General features: G+C 38.3%; 1 protein-coding gene across 2 annotated transcripts in view; it reads left to right on the forward strand.

The window, feature by feature from the left end:
* Positions 1 to 1316: 1316 nt before the first annotated feature.
* alcam (activated leukocyte cell adhesion molecule) overlaps positions 1317 to 16260 on the forward strand; it is a 61246-nt gene continuing 46302 nt past the window's right edge. For both annotated transcript variants that reach the window (XM_015372618.1, XM_015372625.1), the window contains exon 1: positions 1317 to 1585. In XM_015372618.1, the coding sequence (XP_015228104.1) occupies positions 1525 to 1585 (61 nt within the window). In that variant the 5' untranslated portion in view covers positions 1317 to 1524. The remainder of the gene's footprint in view (positions 1586 to 16260) is intronic.

A 16260-nucleotide genomic window follows, 5' to 3' on the forward strand; every position in this document is an offset into this window, starting at 1 on the left:
GACTCCGATCTAGATTACCCTTCAGCACCTCTTTGGACATCTGATTTTCCACATCTTGTTGGCAGCCGAGCGGCTGGAACCAACCTCATCCTCTGGGCACGGACTGAACTATAAGATTAGGTTAGAGACCCACACGTTCATTATCATACTCCACCAGATAGATGTGGTCACTAACCTGTGTTCTCCAGCTGCAGAGATTCCTGCCTTAGACGCCGACCCTGTTTACTGCAGTTCCTTTTCTAATAAACGTTTTGAGAAATCAAACTATCTGTCTGCCTCGAATACTGAGTCCAATCTTTCTGAGTGTTACAATTTACAGAGACAATTCAATCAGATCATAGAGTCAGATTGGTTCAGAGTTTCCCATGTAAAGAAAACCGGCTGACTGAGTCGACTCATTGACAGAGCGTGCATGTAGCTACTGTGAAGAGCGTAACTCCCTTTTAACAGAAAGAATACTCCAGGAGAACCAGGCTCAGTCATCTGCCATCTGCCGAGGCTAACAGGGGTATAATAATGATATAACTGATAATAATAGTTAATAGGGGTGTTCTAAAACAACTTTTTCACTTCCAATATGATTTTGATGTCATAGCTTTGTTTAGGGACCGATACTCATAATAACCTGGTAGAATATCATGAAATAAAATAACTTTTCTACTGACTTTCTGGTGTGAAATTAAAGTTATCTTACTTAAAAAGAGAAAAAATAGTCTACAACAAATAGTAAGATAAAAACTGATCCATTTATTATTAACCTATGGGTTGGAAACACTTCTAATAGAACCTGTTAGAAGCGTTAGATGCAGGTTGATTTGCAGGTTGATTTCAATATTACCTTTTGGGTTGATATGTGACTGATATCCAACAGCACCATTGTATCATGATATGTCTATAAAGTAAAGGTATTAGCAAATAATTAACAGGTGTTATTTGGTTTGATTATTGTTGTGCAGTTCTATGTTAAAATTTGTAAAAGCACTTAGGATTTGTTATTCATTTATTCTATTTTATCAAGAAGTGCAGCTTTTCCTCTAAGTGGAATGAGGGTGCATGAATGAGGGAAGGGTAGGAGGGGAATTGGGGAGTTGGAGATGAGGGCGTACAGAGAGGCCGTGGGGGTTTAAAGAAACCTATGGGATGGGGGTGCATCTGTATAGGATATGTGTGTGGGAGGAATGCTTTTGGAGGGTAAAAGCAGAGAGGGAAAGGGTGGTGGTGGAGGAAGGGGAGGGTGTGGGTGAGTATCAGAGGCGGAGCTGCGCGCAGGATTCTCCACCCTCGCGCTCGCCTGTGAGCCCCTCGCTATTACCTGTTTGAACAGAGCTGATGTGAGCGCGACTTGGCGAGCACATGCCACGTTGGGAGAGAATCCAAGAATAAGCAGCGCGAGGAGCAAACCGAACTGGGCGCAGCAGGACACTTTGATTTAATGCGCCTGTTTTAATATTAAAAAAGAAACAAAAAAATAACTGAAGTGGGTCTCTACAAACCTTTAAATCAGAGGAAGCTGACGGAGGACCCATGAGAGTCGCCAGGATGATGCACTTGTTGTCCCTCCTCTTCTGCGCGCTCCTGTGCCAAGGTAAGCTCTATATGTGAGGTTTGCTGCGCGCTGGAAGCGGTAGGCGCAGGTAAACGCAGGATAGGGGCCAGCTTTTATCTGAACGCGCAGCCACAACTTAAAGAAAGAGTTAACTAGAATACGGATTTTAATCATATCAGCAAGTTTGTGATCTATTTTATAGTTTTTTTTCTTTAATTAAGCGTTTGTGTTGAGTGTTTGATTGAAAAACAGAAGAAATTCTCTATAATTACGCATGTAATACTAAATAAAATTATCTTTAAGAAATCAATAAAAACTTTTTTTTTTGTTATCCACTTGATATCGATCTAGAGTGACTCATTACTATAAACTCATTATGCGCACTTTGTAGATCTATGCAGTGGTCATTACCTCCTCCTGATTCGTGTTTGTGCCATGATGATCATCTCATTTACATGAGTCGTTTGTGTGCGTGTGTGTTTTGGGTCATTGTTAACAAGCAGGCTGTTGGGCCGAAGGATGCTGCTTTCCTGTATGATTTATGATAATTATGGGCTGCCTGTGCGAGTAAAGCATTCCTTACATGCTCTGTCTAGTAATTACACATAGGGATGTTGGCAGTGACTTATGTGAGTGAATGGGCCCCTTAGTTTTAACCAAATGAAGTGGAATCTTTTGTGTTTAAGCACAATGCAGAAGGTATGTGTTAGAGGTGATTTGGTTTAGTGAGAAATAATTTAAATATGGACAAAAGATGTGTGTGCGCGCGCTTTGCACATGTTTTGCATTTGTGGTCATGTCTAACCCCTTTGTAGTTTTCCACACTGTCTGCTCCTGTTGGGTCAACAGGTAACAGCACCATGTGTTCACATCACTCAGCCAGACTTCAGGCTATAAGCTCAGTGTACTTCCTGGGATAAGAGAGGGGCGGGGAGGCTGATCCCATTCTGCTCCCCTTTGCTTTGCTGCACAGCAGTGGCGCCTGTTGTTGGAAATGAACACCGCGCAGCACCTTTCAGCCCAACTCAGGTGGATTTCTTTAAATGGAAATGAGAGAAAATGGCCACTCAAGCTGTTAGAGCAGCATTGCTGCAAAGCTGTGTGGTTTTAAAAAAGGGAGGTAAATCATCCACTTTTCTGTTGATTATGAATTTCTAATTATTTGGTAACAAGATCACTTAAAAAGTAAAATAACTATAAGATATTTCTAATGTTGGGTAAACGGTTCAAAACTCCCTTACCCTTTTCCACATACTATTTTATAAAAGATTACATTTATTTATTTATTTTGAGATCTCTTTTTTTTAAACACAAAACAAACATATACATTCTTGGCTCAAGATACTTTTTTTTTTAACATTACAAATTACCCCACCGCTCAGAACTACTGTGCGTCTACCCACAAGATAAAAAAGTAATAAAACATTAGTGTGTCATTTTTATACGCATATACATCATAGACCCAAAAAAGAGAGGAAAACTACATAAATAAATGAAAAATAGTGGTCCTCACTACAAATACAAAATACAACCACTAGGGTTGATTACATTTATAACAGCTAAAGTGTTTAAACTTAAAATTTTAAGCAACTGCTGCAGCTAGATACAGCAGGAAAGCCAGACTCGGTGAACAAATACTCTAAAATTATGCATCTGTTTTGGGGTTTTTTTTTTTTTTTTGTTCGCCTCTCCGACTCCACCCTTCCCCCACCGCCGCCCCTCCATCTCCTCCCTCCCTTATTGCCTGTCCTGAACAGGCAGGCAGACAGTCCTTGGTGTCACAGCTGGTCTTACTTGTCCGGCAAATGGGGGCTCTCCTCTTTTGCTAATGGACTAATCTCATGTGTGTTTGGGTGTGTGTGTGTGTGGGGGGGGGGGTCACCCAATTATACCTGAGAGTCAGTCACTCTCCACTCTTTCATCTACTAACTAGGTTATGTCAAGGCTTGTCTGATGCTAAATCTCAGGAAAAGGATTGAAGGGCTTTAATTGCATGTTTGGGTTCTGTGTTTAATTTCCCACAACTGTTCATTTATGCCCCGTCTCTTTTGAAGGAGGCTCACAGCTTTTTTTTCCCCCTCTCTTTGAAAAGAGATTCTTTGTTGTCTAGCAAGTATTGTGTCCTCTTCATGCAAAATTCAGTTGCAGTCATGAGAAATATGAGAAGTCATCCAAATCATAACTTGTGACAGAAATCCCACCGTTGTATGGCTAATTTTGTTATCCTATTTTAACTATTTTAACTGTCTCCTCTAACAGTTGTCTATGCATTGGATTATAGAAGTGAAAAGCTGTCTAAGCGAAGAGCCTTATGAGACTATAAATGATAGATTAACTTGATATAAACGTTAATAGATGTGCTTTATTTTCATGGATAGTTTTAAAGTACCTGTAGTCGTTATCTCTCCTGGACACTTTATTTTAGTTTAAATCCAGATTTAGTCTAATGCGAATTTACAACTTGAAAATAGCCAGACTAGTTATTCTCTCTAAAAAAAATGTCAATTTAAAAACTGTCATTTTGGTGTTTATGAACACTGTTGTATGATCTCCCTGTGTGATGCATAGTGAGACAGAACATGTAAAGCACTGCTGACCAGAACAGCTGCCTCGGGGTTTAGCAAGACGTTTCTATTTAAAAGTAACTAAATGTTTCCCCTCTTGTTTTGCTCGTGTGAACCCACTGTGTCCCGTCTCATGAGCAGCGTGTAACTTGGAGCCCCTATCTAACAGAAAGGAAAGGCGGCATAAAAATCAATACAATAGTGTTCACTAAAACCATTAAAAATTGTATTGATTTTTCCATCAATTTACTTTTTATCACAAAGTTGCAGAAATGTCGGGAAATGTGTATGTTTCCTGTTCCCATTACTTGCTTCTCCTGGGAAAATCATTGATGGTGCACCACTGCTTACATCCACATCCTTAAGGCTCACTTATGCTTGACACACATAAATTCTGCAAAGATATGAGATGGGCGGACACATCTGGAGCTTTTTGCTGCGTAGTGCTTTTCCCTTCTACCCGATGTTGTGGTTGACTCCCGGGGATGTATACGGCACAGACCGCAACCTTACAACACCACGTTACATGTAGAAGTAAAAAAACACAGCTGTTCCCAAACTTTTCAAAGCTTCTTTGTGTCATGTAGAAGAAATGTAGTTTTTTTTGTTTTGTTTGTTTGTTTCCAATCTGTTTGTCACGGTGAACTTTATGGCCAAAAATTTAAGGTCTTTAGATGTTCATGAGAATCCTCGCAAGAAGGAGCTGTTCCTTGTCCACCATGTTTTTCTGCTCTGAGCTGTCTGTGTAGTTACAGACCTTCTTACGTGTGCAACGCATGAAATCTGGCAAAGTGGGGCGTGGGTACTCAAATTTAGCCATGCGTACCTCATTGACGTGTCTAGCTTCTATAGTAAACATTTCCTGGATTCCCAATGCAGACATCCTGACACTTTTAAGCTGTAATGTCACTTCCTTTCAACAAAACAGTTGACATTTTTGAGACTGAAGTAGTTTTAAGATGGTAGGAAACCACTTTGATCCCGGACACCCTTGGACAACTGGACCTGGACTAGCTGTCCAGCTCCAGTTTCTTTAAATATTCATAGTTTTCTTTGCAACTACTAGCCTTAGAATGCAGATGAGAGGCCAGTTTAATGATACATAAAGTATTCTTCCCATAGCATGGTACCACTTTTTTGGCATGGGACTAAAAAATCTTAGTATTTCAACTAATACGCCAGCAGCTTCAAAATAATATTAATTTAAAAAAATAGCTTTCGAACTAGAAGTTAACTTCAGCCGGTGGGAATGGGATGTGGTTTTTGAGACTGGACTTGTTTTAAGAGAGAAGAAACACACATCTCTTTTGATTCCTCTTTGACAAGCCATTAGCTTCACAATAAACAAAGAAAAAAAATTGCAGAAAACAGAAATAACAGATGTTCAAAGGTTCATTAGATTTGTTTTTGTTTTGTTTGACTTTAACTATTTTTAAGATGGTAGATATCCACAATGAACTTTGCTCTTTTTGGTATAGCTACTGATATCACCCGCCATGACCATCCACTCTCAATTTATGTTAAATAAAAATACACAAAGTCCTATCTACAGCAGGTGAAATACTAATGGCGTATACCCTGAACTCATAAATCCAAAAGTATCATTTTGAGAGAATAAATGGGCTGTTAAGCTCATGCTGTCTGACTAACTACATCTTAAAGTAGCAAATGGAAAATCAGTCCTATTAATCCACAGTTCCTCTCACTTATAATAGGGATGTTTGAAATGCTCCCAAAAGGGAAATCTGTGCAAGTTATTGTCCTGCTGGATGCTTAACCCAAATTTGCCTGCTCATAATGTCTCTCAAAAGGCTCTAAAGAGCTCTTGGTGCTTAGTTGCGAGTGAGAATGTGAAGTGGACCCCTTTTTTCTTGTTTCACACAGTTAGCACACTTGTGTTTTGGATGAAAAAGACCACGGATAAAGGGAGACAGACGCTATTACTTATCCGAGAAGCACAAAGCAAGTGAGATATAAGGAGACAGATGTTCGCTGCTGAGAATAAGGCTTGTGTATGCTTATTTGTGTGCACCTTGCGCTTCACTGGCCTTGATCAGAATAAGAAATGAGTGGAAAGTCTGAACAGACGGCAGAGGTGTTGCTGGAGGATAGAAAAAAAAAGACAGGTTTCTTAAAATAAGAAAAACAAAACACAATCCTGACGCCTGTTCAGTCTGGCAACATCGCACTGTAAATTAAAGCAGCATTTGAGGCGGGGAGCTTGGTGTCATGTCCCACCAGGGGTCCAGAATTCCTAGCATCGCCCCTGGCAGCAGCACTTTACGACCATGACGTGAGAATAAAGTTTAAATGAATTCCCAATCTGCTATCTTTAGTTTTAGATTACACCTATATAAAAGTACCCCAAATATAACTTGAGGTTCTGATGAAAGGAAGACACAAGCATTGCACCGTTTGAAATTAAGCTCCAGAAAGAGCAAGTTTTATTGCACATCTAAAAGCAGAGAAGCTTATATTAGAGCGGATCGTTACGCTGCTCCATTTCTCTAAGAAGTAATACAAGCTTCAGATACCACCATGTGTAAGAAATCAGGCCGGTGCATCCTCCCATCCCAGGAGAATTGATGCTTAAAACATGTGCATCCCTACCATATGGTGCGCTGCCTTGGGTCTGCTCATTAATATTGCACACCTCAAATTAGAGGTAATATATAGTGAAGATTTGGACATAGAATCGTTTAAACTGTATTTTTTTATTGAACATTTTCAGAATGCACTCAGGGTACTGATTTAGGTTTTGGTCTTTGTATGTACCTCTTTACACAGTGAGTGGGTGTGCTGAGGCTTGTATCTACCCCCAGCAGGACACCGAACAGGTGGAGGAGTGTTGGGGGGTTTTGCCTGTGAGGAATGGGGAGGGTGTCTCTTTATGATTCAATGTTTGTGTGTACAGTTGTTAGGAGGAACAGCTTGTTCTCATCACTCACCTTCAGCTAAAAGATAACTCCTAGTCTCATTGGTGTCTGAGCTCTTAAACAGTTTGCTGTTATCTAAAAGTTAATCGAGTAGTTCAGCTCACGAGAGTATAGAAATGATATCGGGTTCATGATAACTAGAAATCGAAACCATTTTTTTAATATTGAAATTATTTGTGATAACAATTGAAAACCAACATTTTAGGTTTGACAAATCTCTTCTCAGTGAAGAAATACCCAGTCTAGTTTCATTAATGTATATATTGTGGCATTTATTATTGGCTGTTATGAAGCAAAAAAAAAAAAGAGGTAGATGTTAGCAACTAATTGATTTGCAAATCCTCCTGGTTTTAGTTCACCAACTTGGAACTATAGAACACACTCAACTTCCACACAGATGCAAACTACAACCTGGAACAATTCAAATACCACGCTAACTCCATTCTTAGTTTTAGTAGTACTCCTAAATGTAGATATAACAGTTTAAAGAGCCGCAAAGTACATATTAAAAAGGTATAATCATCGTGTGAGCATTATAGATATCTGAATGGGTTGTTTAGAAATACAGTCATTGAGAATGAAGGGCATGTATCCTGAGTTCAATCTTTCCAAGATGTTCAGCTGTCAGGGTGGAGTCTCACAGCATTCGATGTCCACAACTGACACAGATACAAGTGCCCTAGGTGCTGAAGTGCATTATGAGACAGACTTACCCTCTATTTGTGGTGCAGTTTTTCTTAATGTAAAATCTCATAACATTATACGCTGCTTTACCCTTAGTTTTAACATTTTACACCTTTGCATTACGGGCCACAGAGGAAGTATAAGCAATGTCAAAAAATGTTCATTCTGAAAGGCTCTCAAAGCTTGGAGAAGTGTGAGTGTCCTTTCCTTCAGAGAAAGAAAAGACTTAGGTGGCAGAAGTAATCACTCTTAGGCAATGACTCAATAAGGGAAAGGGTCCTTTGTTCGTCTGCGACAGCTTTACACTCAGGATTATCAGTGAAAACAGTGGCGAGTGAATCTTAATTACACTTTGGTGATTGCTTTGCCCTAATTTCAAGGCAGAGCGGGAGAGATATTTTCAATTTTAATAATCTCTGCCAAAACTGCCTTTTCAGCTGCCCTCTTCTCATGTAATTAGTTGGTCGGTTCACAGAAGTTGTTAAAGTTAAAGATTTTGTTTCTATATGTATATGTATGTATAACGCTTCTCTAATAACATTGATAAGAGTTATAGGTTTTTGTTTCATTTTATTGTGTTGTTTTTTTTTTTTTTTATGAGCATTTTCTTACTTTCGACATGGAAATTTGCTTTGTAAAAAAAAATGGTTTATTGGTTATCCAAGAAGAGGCAGTGGAGATCCATTGTCTCAGCTTTAAAGACTTTAAACCAGCAGAAGGCTGAGTGTTCTGCACAGTTGTGCCCCTTTCTCTGTGTAGAAACACCCCTATTGAAATGCATGAAGCTAGTTTCGGTTTAGGTAAAAGACGAGCGGTGCACTGAATCTCTGTAGCCCTTGTTTCACAGATTGGGGGGGTAAAAAAAAGTGAGGTTGCTTCTATCTTTTGTCATTGACGCATCACCCCCCCAGCTTTCACTGGATTCCTGCGGACTCCCGCCGACTGTATTGTGAGGCTGACTCTTTTTAAACAAATGAGTGTATGATAGTGACTTCTTGCTCCCGCTCCTCTCTTTGTCATTAATATGGAACAGCACACACCCCTCGGAGGAAAAGGAGGGAGGGAGCACAAAGTAGCTGCTGCCGGTCCCAGCACTTCACATGTGGAACCTGGAGTAGGGGGAGGAGGGAATCTCCCTCCATATGAAAAGCCTGGCACCACACCCATCCCTAACAGGGCCTAGATCTTTGTTCAAATTTTCCATTAGTCGTTGCTCCATTTTAATGAATACTTGGAGTGGCCTCCATTAACTGTGATGGTAATGATCCTGAGGATAAATGAGGAGTACCACAAATTGGTAAATCATGGGTATGCAGGAATCCACAGGGTGGGTGCTAATGCTACCTTTGTTTTAGAAATTGCATTTAATGGACTTTTTGTAGGACAAATCTAAGATAAGACTTAGATAAGATAAGTTCCCGCAAACAGCATTGTGTCCCACGCTGGGGTTAAGTTATCTTACTGTCCCATAAGTGGGTCAGTAGTGAACATTTTCTCATAAAGTCATCCTTTCTGTCTAGTTATAAGCATTTAGGTAAAACAGGAGTTTATGTTTGTATTTTGTGGTATACATTTTTTAGTGTTGCCTTTTTAGGTTAAGGAGAGGCAAGAAAGTTGATACAGCCCTTGTACGAGAAAGGTGAAACATCCACTTCAAGCCTCAAGGCAACTAATAAAATGACAAGGAGTTTTGTCGTTCCATTCATGCATGAATCACTCTCTTTTGCATCACTGAGAAGTCCCTCTATTCACTCTGTTGCTGTCCAACCATTTTTTTGATTCATGAAACATCACCCCTCATCCCACCCCTGGGAACTTGGACAAAACAGTTTTGTGTCAGTATATGACCCCAGCATTGGCATTCTTGCCATTTTAAAAGCCAGTTCTTTGTGTGGTTCTGATGTCCACCATCCTTCCTTCAAGGCTGTAGCAGCAAGTCTGTAGTGCCTGGAGCTATCTCCGATTATAGTGCCATGCTTGAACTTCCCAGAGACAGACTTTCTCATTCAGGGTGACTCTCTTTCACGGGAGAATTGTAGAGAAGATCACTGGTTGGAATTAAAAGCCTCTTATGTTCGTTGTAACGAAGTAGCAGATGTAGTGAAGCCCCAAATGCTAAGCTTATCTCACTTAGTCAGTCAACGCACTTGAGTTTATTTAAATCTCTTATGGGAATTAATAATCGTTCTTTTGGGGGGGGAATAAAATTTTGTTACGTTTCCAACAAATGTGGGCAACCAATACAGCAATTTGCAGAAAAAAATAAATTAGTTATGACCCAGCTGTTACAGGCCAGCATTTATTAATTTTTTTCTATAAAATCCAATTGAATATAGAATTCGGAATAAGATAATATATATTTGGACATGAGAGGCAAATGAAATCAAAGAGATGCAAACAATAAATAAAATAAAATAATATGAAGAATAATGAAAATCAGAAGATTAAAATAGAATGTACAGCAAAAGATCAAAAGATATTTTATTAATTTGACCTTCAGTTTTAATGAATTAAAAAGGTTGTTATATTTCAAACCTTTTCCAGAATTTTGGTAAATTTAAAAGAAATTACATTAAAGTATGGTGCTTAAATATTCTGTAAAGCAAAGTGGCAGCCGTATAGCTCCTAGCAACAGATAGGAATGACAGGAGGACCCGATGCTAAATGAACTATTGATATGAAGCATACTGTGTCCTTTTCCTACCTCCTTACTGTCAGTACTACTCAGATAGCACCTATCATGGCAATCTTTGACGTGTTTCTGCTTTGGTTTATGTGTCGTTCCCGATTTGCACTATTTGGAAGAAACCAGGTAGTAGCATGGTATTGGAGCATCATCATTTAAGACTTGAGAATAGCTTAACATAAACCATGAATTGCAGCTGTCCGTGTTTTTGTTGATTGCACAGACCTGATTGATGTTCCTCCTTATTTAAGGTGGTGTTTTCTGTTGCCTCTCTGCTGTTTATCGTTGTATGTCCTCTGGTTCTTGGGTGTGTTGTGTTTCTGTAAGTTTAGTTTTATTCAGTGGAATATATCCATCCAAAATGTCAGTGTCAACGACCCATTGTCGTTCTGACACTACACCACTGTACATAAAGATAAAAACCCTTTCTGATAGAGAAAGTCAAAACTATTGATGAAGATATTAAATGTTAAATTAAAATTGAGCAAAAGCAGAACTGACAGCCTAAAATGCTCAGAGATGAGAATAATTATTTTTGGAGTTACTATGCTTTAAAAACTTCTTTTTCGTCAGTATGCACTACAAAGACATCTTTTTACTGCATTATTGTCAGTGTTTGACAGGATAATAATTGGTCAGAGGCAACCAAGGGATCATTGTCTGATTTCTAAGCTTAGATAGTTGAGTGGCACTTTAGTTAAAGATATTATTTTTGTTAAGTACTAGACCAAACCAGGCTATGAGTGCACATTTGCACAGCTGGTCCAATTCAAGGATTGCTTAAAGCAAGTTCATTTAAACCTTCAGTTGGCTCAGAGAGATTTAGACTGAGCCAAACAACATCACACAATTTCAGCAGATTATTTCAGGTGCATTATTGTTCTGGTATTGCACTGACCAACAAAAGACCAGATGGAATCCCATTTAATAAAGTTTCTGTTGCTACTTTGGAGTACAAATGTAGTAATCCACATGTACCTCTTTCAATCCTCCATGTAGCCTCGTTGGATATTTTAAAACTCTTTTATTATATATGTGCTCTTTCTTAATTTTCCCTCTTTATTTACTCAGATGTGCTTCTCTTATGCCATAAATTTCCTTCCTGTTTTTGGAACCTTATACTTGACTTCACATTGCTGATGATCTGCTCTGGCTTTCAGTTAAACAGTGGTGAGACTGGCAATTGTGCGGTAACTCTGCCAGGCTACGGTTCTCTGGTCGGATTCACAACGGATTTATCCGACAACCCTTCATAGGGTTAATGTGAAAGTCTGGTAGAAACCTACTTTTGCCTTAAAGTTCTAACACATTTTGACAGTGTCCTGTCATGAGTAGTGTATTGAACTCAACATTGATAAAATACCAGAATATTTCAAAACATTTTAAACTGTTATAAACATTAAAAAATGTAAAGACAGTGGATAAAACTTCACAGTGATTGGTTAAAAGTAATGAACACTAGAAGACAATTAGCTTAGGGAATTAAAAAACTTTGAATCAAGTTCTAAAACAGCTAGCTAGACAAATCATCATCCGTTCTCCTCTTCCCATTTTAAAGCAAGATTTTTTTTTTTGCATTCTTGTCAGTGAACATTTAAGACTTCCCATCTGGCTTAAGGGCATGTCTTTTCTAATGAGAAACTGCCAAAAACATGATTTAGTGCGAGGAAACGTAATCCTCACAACAGCTTACTGTGACTTGAATCTGTCTCGTCACTTAGAGGCTGAAGCAGTCTCCTCCCTAGTTCAGATGCACAGGCTGTGTTTTTGTCTGACGCCTCGCTTGTGGACGTGTTAGATGTTTTCTGATAAAGTACTCTGCGTGGCTGTTAAGTATTCAGCTGCTTCTCTGCCAGACCTTACGAAGGGAGGTGAAGAGATGCTTGTCTTGTAGTGGATGCAATACTTAATTTTTCTAATGGGACATATTAGGAGGTCATTATTGGTGTGCACCTGGATTGAATTACAAGCACTGCATACCTATCAGGTCCTATATATATATATATATATATATATATATATATATATATATATATATATATACATAAACAGATTTTTGTGCATTCTGCTCTTTGTTAAAAAAACAAGAAGCAGATGTGTTTGATTCTGGTGTGATAGGAATCAACAAGCAGTCTATCGCTTTATTTAAGTCTCCTAAATGTAGATTTAAAACCTAACTGAAGATTAAAAGTGTAATAGGATCAAGTAAAAGACAGAAAAGAAGGGATGTCGTGTTGTGATCCGTAAAAAAAACACTCTGAAAATCTGTACAGAAGAATAGACCCCCAGGGTGTTGCAGCTGGGATTTTTCTGCTGTTTTTTTTTTTTGCCAGGAAATCTTAGGATTACCTGTCTCATTGTGGAGGGCTTGCCATAGCACGCTCATATAAACAAAGCCAACACTACAGCAAGACAGCATCACAGCCATGGTATGTTTTTTTTATTGGCATATTGGCTCAGATCATATTAAATTGTGGGTTTCATACAAATGGAGGAGTTTGTTACTTCTCTGCTCAAGTCAGCCTCCTTTTTTCTTTTTTCCAAATATCATGCTTGAATGAATCCGTTTCTTATTGAAATGTCTTGTAGTTAATGCATTTTCATATCTCAGGCCATTACATCTGCTGGTACCCATGTTCGTTATATTAAAAAACAACTCAACGCAATAGTAGCTTGTAAGAGATTAGTTTTATTTTAGGGGTCTTTTGTTGTTTTTTTTTTTTTCTTATTCTCCCCACAGTTTTGGTACTTGGAAAGGCTCTGCTTCCCCTCATGTATATTTGATCAAGCCTTTCAGGTTTTAGTCATAAATGTGTTTGACAATCTGATTAAAATGGAACAATAAGAAGTAGAAGGGTACTATGAAGGTCTCTGGCCTGGGAGTCTAGGAAATGATCTCTGGTATCATGGCCTAATCCAGAGGGTATGTTCCTGTTTAACATTCTCATTTCCTTTTAGACCTAAAGCATTAAACTCCACCGCCCATATATAAAGGGAGGGCTTGGAGGTTTTGATGTAATTAATAGTCAAACTTTAACTACAAGGTGAAATGCAGTGATTGAACACAGACCAAAAAAAAAGGTTTCTTCTTTGATGTATCTGTAAAACACAGGCAGTGACTTAAACCCAACTTTTCAGAGGCGGATACTGATGCTTTGAAGAAGATAAGTTCACTGTCAGAGCTAGTGTTGCAAATCTAAAATGAAATGAAAGATGGCTGTGGATGTTTTCCATATGAAAATAACAAAAATTGTTTCCTCTTAGATATAAGGCATTTAAAGGACATACAAACTCTACTTCTGTTTAAATTCACTGGCCCTTAATGTCTTCTTTGGATTTTATTACTTGTAACAAAGAAATGTGACCTTTTTATTGTAAGAAATATATATGTATTTGCTACTGGGATTTTCCTGAAGAGCTTAGTCACACTACCTCTATAGAAAACTTGCGGGCATATGTATGGCAGTCAGCATTACCTTTGCTAATATAAAACCTACTTATCCTAAATTGAAATACAGTTAAGTCATATTATTTTATTCCACTTATCATTCAAATTAGAAGACTACAAGAAATGTTTAAAAAAAATAAAGATAAACAGGTGACCCAGAATCGAAGGGGTAACGTGCGGCCCTAGCCTGAATCTATAATGTGGTCTTTGCAGGTCCTCAAACAGAAGACAGGGAAAAAAATTACAACTTCATTGATTTCATAAATTCAGTTCCTCTGCTAATCGTCTAACTAATGATTTCCCATAATCGTTGCGTACTGGTTGCAACTTTTAAATGGGAGTTTTATCAACTCTTTGCCACATAGAGGCCACAAGGTGGCAAAGTTGCAGACTGAGATTGGCTTTAGGAGCTCTAGTAGAAGATGATGAAATTGACTTTAAGGAAGCTTTGCTGATGGCATTTTTTAAACCCTCATTTGCCCTTTTATACATTTCACCATGTCCACCTGGTGGAAAAAGGTTCTATGACCAGCTTTCACATTTTAAAGATCAAACTCATGCTTTACCAACATAACATTTATCCCACAAAATGATTAAGAATCTGTTATATTTTACAAGATGTCATGTTTTAGCTCATCATTTGAATCAGCGCCTTAATTAAATAGCAGTCCATGCAAGCCTCCTTCGTCATTTATAGTATTCGTTTTTCCATCCAATTTGTTGGCTTAAAATACAAAAGAAACAATGCCTTTTTCAAATCAAAAGAAAGGCTGAAGTTTTCCTCCATAAAATTCACACTTGGCTCCCCTCCTGAGTTTGTGAGTTCTCGTAAATACCTCAGCATTTTTATTGACGCAAGTTTTCTTTAAATTCTCCTGTTGAATGTATTTGAAAGAGACAGAAACTTTTACTGTGGTTTTCTTTTCTTCAGGAATAAATCATGTTTTTTATTCAATGCCAGAAAACAGCTTGTTGCTGTGACCTTTTTACCTCTTATTGACTTTGGTGTCATTGTTTACAAAAACGACTCTGTTAGGTCTCTTCGGATCTTTGACACTGTTTGCAAGGTTTATAATGGGCTGTAAACACTTCACCAATACGTTTTATATTGTGTGGTCAAATGGTCATCATTTTCTTAAAGCAGACTTCTATGTTGCAAACTGGAGTCAGTACTGAGTTCCTACTCTTTAAAAAGAGTGCTTCCTCTCTCTGTAGTTTCAAGTAGGAACAAGATACAACAGGATTTGCAGCTGTGCAGCTAGACTCCAGTGGGATTTTAATCAAAGCAGAACTACACATATTGGGAAACTTTTTCTTGCTTTTCAGGTGACATGCAAAAGTATTCATACCCACTGATCCTTCTCTTATTTTCTTTCATGTATCAGCTCAAAAAATTAAGTGAGGTTTTATTTATTTATTTTTTGCAACATATGTGCTCGACTTTCTGATCTAAAAGTCTGTTCTACTCTAACAAATTACCGTACCATCTTTCCATTATGGTCAGGTTTTTGTAGGTCTTGCCTAATACGGTAGTTTTCATGTCCAATGCCCGTTAGCAGATTTCTCCACCAGATATGATATTTTCTGTTGTTCCTCTAGAGTTATCACCAGTCTCTTGGCTGCTTATCTCATCAATGTTTTCATTACTTGGCATGTGAGTCAGGGAGGGCAACCATGTTTTAGCAGGTTTGCAAGTCTGTCATAGTATTTAAGTTTACAGATGATGGATTTGGCAGAATTTAGGAAATTGTTTTATGACCTAACTCAGCTTTACACATATCTTCAACTGTCTCCCAGACCGGGCTTTGGTCTTTATGATGGTGTCTGTGCATTTTTATTCTCTAACAAACCTCCCAAATCTTTATATAATGGCCATATTCAAATGAGATTAAGTTACGTGAATCTTTATAATTGCCTAGCTTCGAAAGATAATTGATTGCCCTTAGATTTACAAAGTGGTTTCAGAGTGAATGACATTCTTTAGCTCTTTATCTGTAAAAAAAAAAAAAAAGATTTGTTTTTTCATCTTAAAGGGGCAAAGTCACATTATATGCCTAGACAAAAAGGACCAAAAACTACCCAATCATAATGAAATGGGGTTATATGCATCACTTGTCCTTCATTATAATGCTTTAATAGTCCTTTTTGAGCCTAAATAGAAAACCTACACTGGGAGCAATGAGCAGACATAAACAGAGGAGTGCGCATTCTGCTTGCTGTAGGGCTGAACTATTAGAAAACTAGATGGAGACAATGGACGCAGCTACTTAGCTGAGCTCTGTGTGGTCCAGACTAACTGATATTAGTTAAACAAACCAATCTATAACAACTCAAAGTTCTAGTCAGTCCTCCCTGCCTATCAGAACATGAAAGGGAAAACAAAATTCTTCCACCCA

Source organism: Cyprinodon variegatus, unplaced genomic scaffold, assembly GCF_000732505.1.
Source record: "Cyprinodon variegatus isolate N-32 unplaced genomic scaffold, C_variegatus-1.0 Scaffold4, whole genome shotgun sequence".
Taxonomy (NCBI): domain Eukaryota; kingdom Metazoa; phylum Chordata; class Actinopteri; order Cyprinodontiformes; family Cyprinodontidae; genus Cyprinodon; species Cyprinodon variegatus.